General features: G+C 44.4%; 1 protein-coding gene across 3 annotated transcripts in view; it reads right to left on the bottom strand.

The window, feature by feature from the left end:
* rbfox2 (RNA binding fox-1 homolog 2) overlaps positions 1-8,472 on the bottom strand; it is a 36,886-nt gene extending 28,414 nt beyond the window's left edge. For all 3 annotated transcript variants that reach the window (XM_061678966.1, XM_061678968.1, XM_061678969.1), the window contains exon 1: positions 7,216-8,472. In XM_061678966.1, the coding sequence (XP_061534950.1) occupies positions 7,216-7,458 (243 nt within the window). In that variant the 5' untranslated portion in view covers positions 7,459-8,472. The remainder of the gene's footprint in view (positions 1-7,215) is intronic.
* Between the last annotated feature and the right edge of the window lie 9,368 nt (positions 8,473-17,840).

The following is a 17,840-nucleotide window of genomic DNA, read 5'->3' as shown; positions in this document are numbered from 1 at the left end:
AGGTTTTTTTCTTTTTTTTGGGGGGGGGGGCAACAGTCCTTGGTGCACTTTCGGCCTTTTATGGAACGGTACAAAACAACAACACGAACAAAAAGCTAAATAAGTGAAAACTTGCATCCAAACGCCCACACAAAGACTAACCGGCCTGCAATGCTCACTGGGCCACGCCCCTTAAAGGCCACACATACAACACTACAGCTGCTGTGACTACTGCTGGTCCCAACGTACAGTAATTACTTGACAAACCCATTTATTGCTTTACATTCTCTTTCATGTTCTCGTGTTGAATGATTTTATACGTTACAGTACTACCTTTTTGGGGGAGGTTGGCATTTCAAAGTGCAGACGGTTTTTTATTTAGCAAATGAGTTCAGGGCCGTGTTCAAGCTGGCTGTTTCCAGCCCACCGGGGGCCAACAAGACTAATGTACTAGCCCTCGCTACGTGACCTCATAGATAAACGCGAGACGCACACACCAACGCAACGGCACATTTTAACCACCGCAACCCCAGAATTGTTCTCCCAAAATACATGCGTATATAGTGTAAACAGTATCTTGCCACATACATTTCCAAAAATATTCTTTTTGGGGCCTTTTTGCCATGTCATGGAAAGTCACTAGTAGGTGGTGTTTTCTGCAAATAAAGGGTGGTTCCAGTCAGGGAAAAATTCTATGTCTCAGTTTTTACAGACTACCATTTTAAGAATTTGAAGAGCAATTGTAATAATGAAACTGTCCACTTTGAGGCCTAGTTTCTTCTACAGGCTCCAAAATGACATTTTTGGGTTAACAAATGGCTAAAAAGCCATGTTGTTGTTGTTGTTGTTGTTGTTGTTTTTTTCCATCAAGACGTCTAGATTGCATGTGTAAACATACTTTTATCCACTGGTGTCAGTCTTACCAAATAGCTGATGGAAGAAAGGCTGATGGAGGAAGGTGACACAAAGCGCACAGGACATGAATGATGGGCAAGTTTGAGAGCATCTATTTAATCATAAGTAGGTCGTGAAGTCTATTGGTGGGAGACGGTAGTGAACTGTGATAAAGCCTCCACCACGGTTTGTGCTCTGCTTTTTAATTTAGATTTTGAGATGTGCATCTAGAGCTGACTTTGCATCACTATCATTACCGATTCTGCCTCAAGGTCAGATTCTTTATTGATCGCCTCATTGATTGCAGATCAGTTTTGGCACTAACGACACCCAACAAGAGCATGCGTCTTGATCGGCCACCAGGAACATGTCTTCATCCATGTACGGAATTTGTGGGAAGAAAGCATATCCAATGGATTGGGAAGTTTGGATGAAGGGTTTTCAGATCCCCATTGTAGTTACTGACCTTCAAATGTAAAACGTGTTTGTTTGGAACCGGAACACTAGGCAGGATTTCCATCAATCCTCAAAACAGTAGGAAGTAATTTTATTCACCCCTCATAACACTGTTCTGGCTTTTATGCTAATGTGCACCATTAGAAAGGCAGACATTACAACAACAATTTGAAAATCAGATTTTCTTCATCTCGTTAGATTAAAAGACAAGGCTTCCCTCGCCTACTGTCGTCTTCCTTTCTGGAACTAATGTCCCTTTGCCTGCTTTGCCGCAGGGGAAACACTTTGCTCTGTGCACATCACAGCTTGAGTTGGACTGATTAGTACTGTAGCCATCTCCCGCTGAACCCCGAGGTTCAGCGTGAGACTGAGCATGACTTTCCCAATGAGGGAGCTTTAGCTGGTGGAACAGGAAGTTGCTCTGCCACTGAAAAAAAACTGCAAGACAATCTTAGAGCCAAAAACGCACTTAGTGAACTGGCTCGGGGAGGTAGAAGCTCTAAATAATGAATCACCTTTCAGAGGCTTGAATACCATGAATAAAGTAAAGTATAACATGATTTTGAAGCAAGGCCAGAAAATCAAAATAAGACTACAGATTACAAATCATGAAAGGACCGATTGGAGATTGGAGTTAGTGGACATTGTCAAAATGCTAAAAATTTGGAAATTAAATGAGACAACCTGAGGTGGAAATACAAGAGGAAAGAGAGGGAGCAAAGACAATGACTCATAGATGAGTGGAGTCATGTGCTTGATTCCCAGCAGGAATGGGGGGTGGGGGTGGGGTGGGGTGGGGGAGCAACGTCGAGCGTGTATCAGCGTCAGTCTCAATAATAGTTGCTCGCAAATTACGTAAGAAATGGCACATCCTACTTATTGCAGTTAGGCTAATGCGATGCAGCTGAAAAAAAGAGAGCGATTGTGTCCTTTCACTCAGTGAAATGTCAAACAATATGTACAATATTCTATTTTCCACTGGCAAACAAAAGTGAGTGATAACGCTAAGATACATGCCATATGATTAGTAGGCTTTACACGATCAGGATTTTTGGGGCCGATCAAGTTTACAAAACCGATCGCAAGATGGAGGAATGTGTCTATTTAAATGACCTGTTCATTTACTGTATATACTTGTGTACTTAATTGCTTCAAAAATTGTATTTACAATAAATAATGTATCTTTGTTCCTCTATTTATGCCGGTGAGGCATAGTGACAGACAGAACAAATTAATGGTCTTCTATTAGATGGCAGGAAGTAAATACAGTAATTAATGCATCCACTTTTTGTGACATTCTTGTTTGTTGGTGTGCCGTGAGATTTTCCAATTGTAAAATATGTTCCTTGGCTCCATAAAGGTTGGAAATCACTCCTCTACTAAGATCGTGTATTCTAATCAGTCAGGTGAAACCAACATTACAGAAATAATGGGCGCCAACTTACTGTAATTAAATTACTTTTTTTGTTTTTTTTTTAATTAAATGACTTCACCCACACCGAATCTTCAGAGCATGGATTCGACAGAACGGCGGCATGTTTACGTCCAACCGTTCGTGCTAGCAGTAGCTTGCTAGGCTACATAACGTTTTTGTTGCCTGCTTGCGCGCCGCATCGTATTCAAAGTACGTGAACATACCTCAAGCGAGCCTTGAACTAACGTCCTCTCCCGTCCTGAGCACCGGTGACCACAAACACACGTTTTTCCCCCCCATTTTGTCCCTATAATACAAAGTCGGTGCGCTCCACTCTTGTTGTCGTCCCCACGGTAACGAGTGTATCCGGTCGCATTTGAGTTGATAAACCCTTATGATTGTAAACAAAAACGGGATGCGGTGGTATCGGAATACAAGATTTTATTGCAGTCGTCTGACATAGTGCAATCGTGAAAGAGCAAATTTGTCGTGTAGTCTGATCCGGGCATTACGTGTTGCCTGTCTCAGACGTGTCGGCTGTTCCACACCGCCGACATGTTTTTTTTTTTTGTTGTTGTTGTTTTTTTTTTTTATTATTAAATAACTTCATTGGCTGTCAGATATTTACCGTACTATGTCAAAAGACACGCGACAAGGCTAAAAATAAACTAGCTTTTGTATTCAGATATCCTGTGCACGATGGCGAAGCGGAGTAAATGTCTTTTGCGGAGCCGATCAAGATCGGCGAATGATGACAAAGCCGATCAGCATAAAAATGCTAAATATCGCCCGATACCGATCAGCCCGATAAAATCGGTCTAAAGTCAAATGATTAGTTAACGGGCTAACGAACACGGAACCTCTCGCAACAATGCACAAGTGCGACTGTATGTTATCAATTAGTCGAGCTGCCCATATAGACTGACAATGATATTTCGGGAGCTAAATTGATTTACTGGCAGAATTATGTCGTTCTTCATCACCGTAGGTAGCACAATGACGCATTTTTAACATTTGAGGGCTGTTATTAACAGACTACACACGGGAGGTTTTTGCATTATCAAAAAACAAGCATGTTTTCAGCTAACATTAGCAACTGTTAGGAGTAAGCACTTGGGATAATTAAGGTCTACAGTAATCTTGGCAAAAGAGGATCATTGTCTTGAGAATTAATGAGTTAAGCAAGTTGCGACTCATGCAGCTAGCTCACATTTGAAGTCAAGCTTGGTGGCTTTCATACAGCTTCGGCGTTCGGTCAACAGGAATTACGTATCCCTATTTTTCTGTTTAAAAAAAAAAAAAAAGTATTCAAAAAAGCCAAAGTGGTTGGAAGGTTAAGAAAAGTCACCAGGTGGTTAGGAGGTCATGTGCTGAGAAGCCCATTTACCTCCATATGGTCCTTCTCACCATCTTCTCTCCTAGCTTCACTAAACCCTCGAACGCACTTTTCTGCTCAGGTGGTTGCTGTGCAACTACGCATGTGAAGCATCTAATTTGGTCGTAGAACTCGTATCTATTCCTATAGTGTCTTGGGAATGCTGCTCTTTCAAGAACTATATTTGACTGTTCTGACAGTCATCACCGCTAAAGCGGGCCACGCATCACACTCGACCGGGAGAGACAGAACGCGCATGTGTTTTATCCACAGAGCACTTATGTGCTAAGTCTACAAACAGTGACCTCAAGTTTATTTTACTTCAGTCTATGTTACATCCTTCTGACTTCCCCCCCGCCCCACAACAAACACTTTCACGCACTTTTTCGAGATGATGTTTTTAGAATCTAAAGTGGATTTTGGCAGCTGCTGGAAGAAAACGGTTTAGAACCAAACAAACATAAATCCCAAGGCATGATGAGTCACAGACATCACTGTACTAAACCTAAAGGTGGTTGACTCTTAAGATGATTTTACCCAAATTTGAGGGGAGAGAAAAAAATAAAATAATAATAATAATAATAAGTGAGCTCCGTTTTATTCTGCCTGAACATATACTGACAAGTGACAACACAGTCTGGAAAATACACTGAAGTTTAAAAAGTCTGAAGTTTAAAAAGAAATGTCCATATATTTGAAAACAAATATATGGACATTTCTTTGTCTTATGTCCTAAAATGTAGCTGAAATGAACTTGGAAAAAGTTGCATATCTTTAAAAAAATATTTATAACAGAAGCCGAACAAAACAAGAAAGGAAGCATTCAGGAAGATCGATGTTGATTGCATCCTATGACTTTCGGCGATCGAGTCAACCTCGTGTGAACAACTTAACTGCAACCAGCAGAGGCGTTGTCGATTCACTTTCAACCACGGTAGTTACGTGGACTGAAGTGAAGAGCAAAATGTCAGTTAAGGCCTACATTCATTCATGCAGACCTCCGGGCAGAATTATGATACTAAAATGTGACATCAGCTCGGGCACATTAGTTCAGAACATTCACAGAGCGATAACACTAGCTAACTTTCACATTAAATGCCACCTGATCTCTGCCAGCCATTAATGACATTTTTAAAGACAGTAAAAAAATAAATTAAAAAAAAAAGAAAGAAAACCCATAGCAAGGCTATATTTTTATCGCTCAGGCTGTTGAGATGAGACTACGGAGTGGTGATCGGTGTACATTAATGCACCGGTTATAAGGAGGGAGGGATCGAGATCGAGAGCCCCAATTCCTACGCAGAGCGACAACAAACGCGGGACGTTCGGCAACACGCTGGATGACTATTGAAAGCGACAAGCTCATCTCAACATTGGCCAGTAGCGAACTCAGGATGCGGATGCAGGGTGGCGTTATGAATACCCTTAAGCAGATGTAAATGACGGACTTCCCTGCCATCGCAGTGGGAAACAAAATGGACGGGAACAGCATATCAGCATGTGTGCAAATATTTTACATTGATTTAAGGCTGCCCGGGCAAGCTCAGGGGTCATGCACGGAATATAGCTTCGACTTGACGTAGCATTGCCACCCACACGGCACAATGACATCGAGCCTTTCCGACTAATGAGTCAACCGGTAGCGGGAAGGGTCCCATTATTGCAGAGGGCCAAATGGATTGCGCGCCGCAATCTCCGCAACCACATCCAATCGTGGTGGCTTCACTTAGAGGTCAGAGTTCAACTCCTGACTTGATGCCAGCAATAAATGGTTAAAGGGAGGCGGGGAAGGAGGGCCACGTTCAGCAAGCACGGACGGAGCTTCGGGTTCATATTTTCCACGGATGTTTAGTTTGACAGACGTACTGGTGTGCATTTTATTGCCATTTCATGGACTTTTATGAGCTTCAATTACAAATGAAAAGGAAAAAACAAAAGGATAAGGACTTCAGTGGAAGATGTGTCTAATTGTCTTCTATTATGGTACATATTGAAAGCTAGCATGACTTTTGAAGCACAAATCACATTTGTGTGTTGTTGGTTTTTTTTTTGGAGTGTTGTGCGAGTACTCTGCCTTCGATAAAGATTTCAGGGATCCGTGCGGTTCTAAAGCCCCCCCGCCCCCGCAGTATGAGATGCGATCCCATTAGCTGGAAACAAAGCCTCTTTACTGCCAGCGATCGGGAAAATCTGTTGAGAGCGCGGGAGCTGTGGCGAGCGGCCTTCTGCCGCCCTCCCTCGCTCGCTCTCGCCGCTCCCCCTCGCTTTCATTTCCGACAAGCTCACGTTCAATACATTTTAGAGGCTGAAGCGATCGATCGTTGCTTCTCTGCTCTCGAACAGACAAACATCTACTTTAAAGTGCGCTTACGTTCCCGACAGCGGGTCCGCGCGGAACGCCGGCCATTTACTTGTCCAAACAGGCCACTTCACCTCTATTCCAGCCGTTTCCAATGGCAGGCAAGCGGCTTTCTCCGTCCCCATGGAGCACTCCAACGTACGTAATATACCACAATGATCAGCAAAGCATCGACTGCGATCCTCTAGCAGAGACATATTGGACCATTTCGCAGTAAAAAAAGAAATAAAACAAATACAAAAAATGGACAATGTGCTGACATCAAGGGGAAAAGAGGTCAATGGCAATTGTTGACCTGAGCGGGGCAGGGAGTGTGGCGAAAGTGCAGCAAAGCATGATGACCCTCGTGGAGGTCTTTGTTGACCTCAAACACCCCCCTCAAAGATCACACAAGCAAACATTGACGTGCATTTGCTCTGGAAAACAAATGCGGCCCACATGTTCATGCCAAGAGGGCAGCAATTATTTTGGATTACATTAAGGAAGGCAGAGATTGTTTACATTCCCTTCTTTCTTAGAAGTCTGCTTGTAATAAGAATGATGCCTTTCGGAAGGCAATTTAGCAGGAAATGTCGAATTCGTTTTTAATATATTCAACTGGAAATGGTGGCTTCGTGCAATTCCCGTGCAGGACATGTGGAGGGCTTTCCAGCGTTGCGGTTCAGCAATGTGGGCCATTTGTGACCCCAAACAAAAAGCAAGACCGTGCAATAAACCCGATATCGGATGCCGTTTTACCTGGCCAGCCTCGCCGGAGCCATCCATTCGGGGGCGCTTGCACTCAGCCCCGGCAGAGTCGAGCAGCGAGGCCGCCGCGTGCCCGTCGGGCTCCGGGTCTCCTCGCTTCATTCCCCGGACGGCAGCAGGAGCGCCGCCGGCGTCGGGATGCACCCCGGCCAGGGCGTCGAGCTCTCGATCCCGCTCCATCAGTCCGCGGCACACGGGCAGCATGATGGATGCAACGTCGGTCGACATTAACATTGGAAAAGAAAAGCTGCTATTTTGCCCTTCTTGAGCTTATCGGAGGGGCCCTCGGCTGCTCGCACACTCTGTGCTTCTAACAAGGGGAGGGGAAAAGAAGGGAGGAAAGAAAAAAAAAAAAAAAAAGAAAAAAAAAAAAAAAGAAGAAGTCGAGGCCTTTGAATGAGTCAAACACTATGGAGACGATAAGAAATACAGGAGATTGTATGGTAAAAGATTTAAATATTGCGCCTGCTATTCGCGGCGGGGCTGCCTTTCAAATAGGCCTCTTGTGTATCTGATTACAACAAACGCCCCCCAAAACGAAAAACAAAACAAACCAAAAAAAAATCAGCAGCGATCACAACAAATGGCTGCCAACCGCCAAAATGTCCACAAGGAATGTTGTCTTTTTTTTCTCTTGCTTTTACAGCGAGGGCCGCTCGTTTGCGACACACAACGTGCTCAAGACGAAAAAGCCCCTCGACATGTCGCCTGTTTCCGCGTAGACGTGAAGCACGAGAGCCGAGGTTCACGGCGAGTGGAGCCCGCTCAGGAGCGCGCTGTCGCCCCCATAACAGTCGGCGAGGGGCCGCACGCGGAAGAAAGGCTAAAGGCCGGCGACGACAACGGCGGCGGCGGCGGCGACGTTGGTTTTCCTCGGCGGTTGCGTCGCTCCTGCCTCCGTCAAGTGAGCGCTCGGGGAAAAGGAACGCGAGCTCCCCTCCCTCCCGGCGACTCTTTGCCCTCCTCCCTTCTTCCGCTCCCCCCTTTGGACGCCGAGCCACGCAGCCCGCAAGTGTGCGCAATGTGCCGCAGTGCCTCCAAACCTTCGCGCGAGGGGCGGAGGGGGTCGAACCCGGTGGGCCCGAGACGCGCGCGCGCACGCGCGCGTTCACATTGGAATCCTCCTTCCCTCCAGCTTCTTTTACATTGACATTTTTCACAGCTCCTGATGGATTGATTTGGTATTATGATTGGTTTTCCGTCCCGTGGCTCTGCTCTTGAAAATGCAATGATTCCCAAGTTCTTACACAACCGAGGCCCAGTGTTGAGCAATGCAGCGTGGAGCCTTTGCCTTGCGTTCCTCTGCTATTTGCATTGCGTGGAGGACACCCAGTGGTCACCCAGTGTGCAGCAAAATTGCAGTTCACGGCAAAAGCGTCTTTCCAAAATGGCCCGCCGCAGCGCTCCTTGTTTTCGTTTCATTCTATATTTTTCACAATTTAGACATTCGTTTAAGCGCTTGCAAAAGCATTTTAAAATAGGCTGATGCAGTAAGCACACTGCAGTTCTACCACTGAGCTCACAGTCAACTTGCTTCGCAAAGACTGGAAACGAGCCTGGGTTGTGAACCCCTCAACACCTACGAGCGTCTTGTATATATATATATATATATATATATTTACAAAAATATATATATATATATATATATATGTGTGTAAATATATATTTTTAATCCAATTTACACACATTCCCCTCAGAATCTACACCAGTGATGTTCAACCTTTTTCTTATGGGGGAAGAGCAGGGTCATTTGCATTTTCTTTTTAAAAAACTCCTCATAGGGCAATAGTAAACTCAATGAAAAGTCTTGCAATAACCTAATTTTGTGGCCATATATGGTTCTGCACCTCTCGTCTCCATGAAGACATTCGGCCAGTTTCAAGTTCTGCAGCTGAACACAAAATGTCTTCAATACTTTACTACAAGTTTTGCCCTGGAGACATTCAGGTGTTTCTTGTATACTTTTCCTGAACCTGACCCAACTCCCGATTGTCTTAGTCATCGCACACACACACCCAAGGACCGGGGCCCAAAACCCTCCCATTCATGAATTTGAAAACAAAAGGCTGTAAAGGATAATCAGTACAGACGCTTGGCACAGTGACTCTTTAAAGCATCCAGTGGAATGCACAGGAAATTATTTACGAGTGGCGAGGCGGCTTTAAATTCTCCATTGTTTACCTGGCAGCAGCACGGAGGTGGCGGCGGGCGAGCGAGCCCTGCACAAATCATCATGAAGATGAAGAGCAGACGTCTCGGCCCGGCGAAGGGCCGCAGACGTTTTACATTTGGCAAAAGTACAGTCATGAGTTATAGTATGGTTCACGGACACAGTCTTGTAGAATTACGCTTCATCCTCTCATCTTACGCGATGAAAATCTTCGCAGCAAGCGGTACCAGTGGAGGTGTGTGACGTGATAACAGTTTTAAGAGCGAGATTCGACAGTGATGAAAAGACAATATGACTGAGAAGGCTACTAGCGTGTAACCGTATAGTTCATAGTGCATTTAACAGATTCAGTAAACAATGTCTCTAGTATAAGAAAATACAGTGAGGTTATACTAAGCCCTGTGTGCTGACTTAATGGCGAGACAATTATTTCAGCTATTTACTAGAATCTACTTAATATTAATATTCATTAGTAGCCTTTTAAAAAGGTGGATCTTGAGGCTGTGTCTTAAAGAAGAATGCTCACAATGGAACCATGACCCCAAAAACAGAGGAAGTCACTAAAAAGGAATATTTTATTTGCATAGTTGTGACAACTCTAATGCATATTAAAAGCAGCACTGACAACGTCAAATGTACAAGGGTGCATGTGCAAATGATGCCTCACACGTTTTGATAGCGTACCACTAAAGGATTTAACACAGGGTGGTGGCCACTTTAACAGACACATACACAATGCCTCGTGTCCTTGGAGAGCTTTTATTGGTGCTTAAATGCTGCCTGAAAAAGAAAACAGAAGATACGGGATCAGGATGGAAAAATTGCAGCCGTCAGAGCTTCCTACCCACCAGGATGTTGTCGTTAACTTCATGCGTCTTCCATGCCGTAACTGTGAGAACAGGAATTGGATCAGTCTTGATAAATAATTCACACCTCTCATTATTAAATCATTGTGCGTCTGTCATACAGAAGAGCAAGGACCTCTTGTTATTTTTATTTTTTTAGCGAGGGTTTGTTCAGGGTCATCGTACACCCGTTGTACTCACCATCAATGACCAAAACAGCCCTCGACACACGGGCCATCACGTGGCGAGCAGACTTCAGTCGAACACATGAAGTAAATCTGAAATAAATTGGGGGGGGACAAGTGACACGACGTGTCCAGTCACCAGAGTGGCATGATAACATTTTAGCTCGTAGTCCATGTGTTTCACAATGCATTTTTGCAAAAATTAATAGAAATGTAAAAAAATATGTAGTATTTTTTACGCAAGTAAAAATGCGCGAAGCATTCAAGAATAATAAAACAATGAAAATAAATTGTGGATTGAAACTCGTACACATTTCCTTGAAAAATACATTTGTTTCCACCCATTTGCCACTTGGTTAAGTGGTTGCACTACATTTGGGGACATAGTGCCACACCAGATCTAGCAGCGGATGGAGTTTTTTTTTTGTTTTTTAAAATTTTTTTTTGCAGCTGCAAAACCTGACACATTGTAAAAAAGACTACCAGACAATAAGTGACCAAACTGCATCTTTCCTGGTATGCAGCGTACCTTGTGTTGTAGCAGTGGCCTTCTACCTGATGCTATACATCAACAGTACATACTGTATATCTGCACAAATCATATTTCATAATAGCTCATCCTCTTGTATGTGACCATGTCCTAACAACCTGAACATCAATAAGAGCATCTAATGGCTTGTCAATGTATAGAGAATATGGGGGTGAGGTTTATCCTTACCTCCTCATCTGGGTCTTGGATTTCTCCTTCAGGAAGAAACTGGAAGGTGCTCATGGTGAAGCGACGTGTTTGAGCGTGAGGGGAGGGAAGTTGAGGATCAGACAGCACAACCCGAGAGGTTGGGTCCAAGGGGTTGGGGCATCTTGGTATGAGTAAAAGATCAAATAAACATCGTTCTCCTTATTTTAAGGGAAACCATTAACCATTATTTATCAGTAGACGCGTTCTATTTTCGTTCTGAACGCACGACCGCAGCCACAACAGGCACTCAAACGTACCCGTTGTAAAGCAGCACCCACACAGAGCTTCCAGACCGCGAGTAGGCCACGCAGTAGTGCACCAGCAGCCTCAAACTGGGATCCGGGGCGTTGAGCAGCCTCACTTCCAGGTAGAGGGGTTTCCCCAGCAACATCTGCAGGGGCTGGTGATACTGTGGGTAGTAGCTCGTATACTGAGCATCTGAGAGAGCAGCACATTCAATTCATATGTTGTTACCCACGCAAGCCTCCATTCTGCTATAGATGATCAAAAAGCAATATGGTCTAAGGTATTTACCCACACGTTGAAAATAAATAAATACTGTAAATATTTACCATAGATTCCGGTGTTGTAGGATGAAACAAATCTGCCTACTTACCTTTGGCCAAGCGGAGCTGGATGCCAAACACTCCTTGGGTCTGGACCGCTGGCCCCAGGGTGGGAGTTTTAACCAAGTAGCTCACAGTTAAAGCACTGCCTGGTACATACCTGCACTCCACAAGCAACCTGCCAATGAGTAAAGACAGGAACATGCATCTGCATCTAAAGACGGTTCAACTTCAATAAAATGAAGAGCAGTGTATTAGTTGAGTTTCTCATATGTGCGACCTTAGCATAAAGGGCTCGTTTGATTGTAACCAAGCATGGGGGGGGGGAAAAAAAAAAAAAAAAAGAGCTGCTGCAACAATTGGACGTGATTACAACTAGCAGTTTTCTTGACTAAATTGACTACCAGTCAAAGCTGCTAGTGTAAACTCGCTCTAAACTTCTTATATGATCTAGCATACGATGGGTCAAAATTATACTTGTCACCTGAAGGAGCCAAATATAGTTCACATTAATTGTGAAATGAATTTACATTTATGTAGCCGTTTGCGCTCATTGATGAAACAATCTATATTTCTACAATAACATTTCTGCTTCACCGTCACTATTGCGGCCTTCACAAACTAACTTGCTGAACAAAAGCAAAGTTGTATTGTTCAGTCCACCAGTAACGGCTGAACCGATGAAAAGCAACTTTATCTTACCTGAACGGAGAATCTCTCGTGATGGTTCCGTAATTGAGGCTGATCGTCTGAAATGTGCTGACGACTTCCACCATATAGATCAAAGTTTTCCCAACTTCCTGCGAGGGAAAGCGATGGGGCACACAATTGACGCAACCATTCCAGCATCAAAGAACCCAAACAACCTGTTCTTATTCAGCATTTTAATATTCAGAGGATGTTCAACTCAATAAAAGTCACCATCCTGCGAGCGCCGCAGCCATCCATGGGGAGCTTGAACAAGGCATAATCATACGTCACTTTGACTGGTTTACAGGTGGAGTTGTTGGCAACCCCCAAGAGGCCAGGGGACAAAGGGGGCTCCGTGAGGGATGCCGGCACAGAGAAGACAAAATGGCGGTCAACTGTGCACGCTGGAAAAGGACAACACACACACACGCAACATATAGTATAGTACATGCATTGTTACGTAAAGGTCAGGTGAACAAAAGGTCACGTCTCTCAGGAGTTCATCAATAAGACCCAAAGTGCCTTACACCCTTTCGGCATGCTGAGTTGCTGCCCTGATTGTGCCCTCTATTACTCGGGCAGCTGTCGTGTGAAAATACTGGTGGGAGGACCGAGTGCGGCTCACCGTCCATGGGGTAGAAGCAGGCAGGGGGATGCTTGCTGAAGCAGCAGCCCAGGGAGAGACATGACGCCCGGGATACGCGGCCTTGTTCGCACGGGAGCTGCTGTTCCCTGGGAAGGTTGCAATCTTACGTAACGGAAAGCAGGATTAAAAAGGTCACTTTCATCGTTGAAATACCTGTAAATGCCATAAAAACAGGAGGGCACAGACAAGTACCTTGTGCAGATGAGGACGTGGAAACTGGACAGTAAAACTGAGCCTCCATCCTGCCACTTTGAGTCATATAGGTGACACTCATGATGTACATGTTATCCTTTGAGACAAAATGTTTATAATTAAGTTGATCAATTATCCAAAAGGTCGTGTGCTCAGTGTGAAATTTGAGTCAATACTCGCCTGCACAATCATGTGACAGCGTGTGTGTAACTGGAGGCTAAACTGGATTTTGCCATCTTTTCCTATGCTGGCAGAGTACCCACAATGCTTTGGAGCATCCCGGACACTTATCTCGTTGCCTTTTGCATCTGAAAAATAGGAGACAGGAACCAGCAAGTGTTTTTTTTTTTTTTGGTCTCAGCTCAAACTGGCTTGGCTCTTTTTAGACTGGACCACCACAGACCCTTTCCCCTTCACCCAGCGAAATGTAAACCACAGCAGGTCCCCTGAAGCAAATTAAACTCACGCAGATCTGACTGTAACCATATGCATTTTATACATATACTGTACTGAACATCATGTGGTCAAAGCACAGTCGCACCTTTAAAAACAATTCCAGAGATCGGACCAGGTGGGAGCTGCACAAGCATCCGATTGGATGAGCAGAAGACTTTGGGTTTCAGACCAAGAGAGGGGCTCATGGAAGTCTTGCCCAGCACAGTTTTTTGTGTTGGTTTGGGTAACTCAGTTGCATACTGGGGCACAGGGGGCTGTATTGGTGGGTAGGGTGGATGGCTATAAGGGAAAGGGTACGGGTAGGAGCCACAAGGTGTGTGAGAGTAAGGGTGACAGTTGGCTTGCTGATGATCCTCAGTTGGAGGTGAAAGGGAGTAAATAGGGCCTTGGGGAAAAGGATAGCCGGGAATAGCAGAAGTGGAAGGAGGCAGTAGACGCTGATCTTTTTTGGGATAGAAAATTTGTCCATATGGATTGTAAAAGCCATATAGATCGGATGGAGGCTGATAATGTGGCCTTGAGGGCCGTTTTGGTGGACTGGAAGCGGGAGGAAGTTGTCCTCGCATCGAAGTTGGTGCAGGTATCGGAAGATAATCCAGAAGCATGGATGGGTGGGGAGCTTGCGGGGCAGCTGGTTGAGGAGGGCTGGCAGGCTGGTAAACCTGGGGAAAATGAGAGGACAGGAACCCAGGGAAAACACGATGGAAATTATCTGGAGATTGAGCCATCTGATCCTGTGTTGGAGGTGCAGGGGGAGGAAGTGCTAGAGGATTTTGGGGATACCGGAACTGATGAAGCAGGGCTCCTGGATCCTGAGAGATATGAGGGAGAGTGGCAGACTCTGAGCCAGGAGGGTAGACCTGGGGTAATGTGGGGGATAGGAATCCAGGGTAAGCATGGCGGGGATAATCGGGAAGATGGGCAATCGGATCCTGGGTTGAAGATTCAGGTGCAACAGGAAAAGCATTTGAGGGGTAGGAAAACCGATGAAGCGGGGCCTCAGGAGCACCGCCTGGAGAAAACCAAGGTTTAATGTCCGGTCGAAGACCAGGAGAGGAGGGCCGTGGAATTTGAGGGTACGGCAAGTCAGTCTCGGTGGTGTGCCGGTGATCAGGAAATTGAGCAATCGGCTCTTGGGCTGCAGATGGAGGCGGCGTTGAAGGATTGGGACGGTGAGGAGCACCAGAAGACTGAGGTGAAGCAGATGGTGGAGGAGGGAAAGGGCAGGAGAAGATGATTTCTTGCTTATCAAAAACAAGATGGAGTTCGAGTCCATCCTAAAAAGACACGCAAAGAACATTTAGTCCGCTTATCACACTTGAATATCTTTAGAATCAATTGTTCATCGATACAAATGATAAAATGTATTTTCTAATAAAGTTTCTCGCAAATTATTTTTTGATTACCGTTTATCAACCAATGATTGTTTATTTGCTACAATTTAATGCTTAAAAAACAAAGAGTTAAATATCATACGAGAGGGTGTGATGTAGTTACTCACTGACCTTTTTGAAAAAGCAACTAGTTTGATATAAACGGTCTGCACAAGGTTCAACTACATGTCAATTGCATGCAGTTGAACTTCATACTACGGCTGCAGATAACGGTTACGGTAATTTTGTAAAAGATTCAATTGACTATTATTTTTGCCATAAATTATGATTCCGTTACTGGTTTGGCCCTGAACATGTCGGGGGGGGGGAAAAGGGAAAAGTGTTGATCATTGTTTTCCAAAGTACAAGCAGATGTTTGCAAGTGTCCTATTTTGAGTAAACAAAAGAATCAGTCTGCTGTCATGAAGGACTACAGAAATCCGAGAAAATTTACTGTTCAGAGGCTGTTAAACAATGTTAACGATGGATGGTACGATTATCAATTATCAAGAGGGTAATTAGATGCTCCGTTAGTTGCCAATGAATTCATTAATTGGGACACCTCTAGTTGCACCTCTAGTTTGTTGCAGTCAGTCAGTGAGTCAAAACGAGATAACTTACTGTGAGACAAGGAGCGATGAATGGGATGAGGAAGATGAACTCTTCTGGGTGGGAGTCGACGCGGTATGCACACTGAGCAGAAACAAACGGAGCCCAAACTCCATTTACTGCAAAATAAATTGACCGTTTCAGTCAGTGAAGAGAAGGTTACATTTTGGCAACATAGATGAGCTATTATCTTTTAGTTTTCCCACAGCGTTTAGTTGGAATCGCTTTTTTCTAAACGGTGTTCCTGCATTTAAAGATTTAACAAAGAAGTACTAAAACGTTCTACTTTATGGTCTGTTTTCTGAAAACAAATGTAGGATTGCGTGGACCATATGGTAAATGACTTCTTTGAACTGATTACTTATGATTTCTACAAGGAACCATTTTATTTAATACTACAAGTGCAGAGAATTTATTGTTGCTGCATTCACGCAAACAAGTAGCTAAAAGCACAATTAAAATGTAGTTCCTGCACAATTTGAAAAAATAGAATGTAATTACCTCACGCGGGGGAATGAATTTCATCAATCCTTTGACAAAATATATCAAATTCATCAAAATGAAGAAATCAGTTTTGGTCAATGTTGGGATCTGAGCTAGTGGTAGAACTAGACGATCCGGGCTTGTAGGATTTGTGTGATTTTCCTTCCACAAGAAAAATATTTGCAGCGGATGACTATGCAGAAAATTAACCCAGCAGGACACAATTAAATTAGAGTACCTAAAACTCCAAGCGCCGGTAGACCGTTCTCTTGCTGGCTCAAATGCACCGCCATGCCGTACGGGGAGCAGAGGACGACCGGGACCGACGGTGCAGCCGCGGGCATCTGCACCGGGCAAGACAGCTTCAGCGGGCTGCCCCACCAAAGCACGGGCAGCACGTAACTGCCGTTCTGGAGGAGCAGAGGAAGGAGCAGGTTTTCGCTCAAGGACGCAGTGGACGAGGTGACCGATGAGTGCGTGAAGAATACCTCCTGGGTAATGTAGCATGCATCATATGGCACCGTCATCTGAAGGTCACTCCATGATGTTCTCACGGTGTAACCACAATACAGAGCGAGATGGAACGGCGAGATGGCAGAGGCTCCACCTATTCGGAGAAATGTGGAGAAGTGGAAATGGTTAACTTGGAAGGGAGTAATCTTAACATCATTTGGCTCGAAGACTTAGGTCATTTCCCACCATATTGCAAGTGACAAACCAATGACATAAAAACAATGACACTTTTCAGTGTGTGTTCAATGTGTGTTTTAAGTCTCGAGCTTACTTGGCAGTGGTGCAATATGCGCACGCTGCATAGTTTCTGGTGATAATTGCCAAAATCCCCGACGAGTTAATATCCTGAACTCTTTGCATTTGGGATACACCGTTTTATACGCATTGATATTAGACAATCGTGGCCTTGTTTTCAGCGACAAACATGCTCCTGGCCAATGTTTCTGTCATGCTCATACAGTTGGCGCACTCTGAATAGTTTTTTTCCAAGTGTCTGTGTTTCCCAATCACTAAGGGGATTATTTTAAATTAAAAAAAAAAAAAAAAAAAAAGTAAAACAGCAGCACTCAGCTAATTTGCTTCCACAGGATTTGACATTGTGCATTTGCATTTCAGCCCAAATACAAACTGCACCAGTCCGTGCTAAGCCTCGATAACTCTAGAAATACATTGAATCTATCTGACCTCTGTCCACTAAGAGTTGTGAGAATCCTGGTCCTGAAGCTGTGAAGGTCATGAAATGGTAATCACACAGCAGCACGGGCTTCATCGCCAGCCACTCAGATGCATGTGGAACCGAGTCAGATGATGATGATGATGATGATACCAAGACTTTGCCCGCAACTCCAGAAAACCCTATAGTACATACATCACCAAATTTATATGCAGCTAATACAAATGTTAATTTGAGTCCATAAAGAGAAAAATTTTACCTGGGAAATGACTTTGATGTCCATCTTGAGTGGCTTCCCCTTTGGTCCAAGTCCTTGACGAGCTTTTCTGATTAACGGGTTCATTAAGTCTGGATTGAGTGGACTCTGGAATACGATCTTCAGTTTGAGACCAAAACTGATTGTAATCACTCTTGCTAGATTCGTGCACTTTTGTTCCCTGGACAAGAAGCGCAACAAGGTTCCGTTTCGGGACGTC

The sequence above is a fragment of the Phycodurus eques genome, chromosome 6 (genome assembly GCF_024500275.1).
Source record: "Phycodurus eques isolate BA_2022a chromosome 6, UOR_Pequ_1.1, whole genome shotgun sequence".
Taxonomy (NCBI): Eukaryota; Metazoa; Chordata; class Actinopteri; order Syngnathiformes; family Syngnathidae; genus Phycodurus; species Phycodurus eques.
The sequence above is the reverse complement of the archived record's forward strand: the minus strand, read 5'-3'. Positions and strand labels throughout refer to the sequence as shown.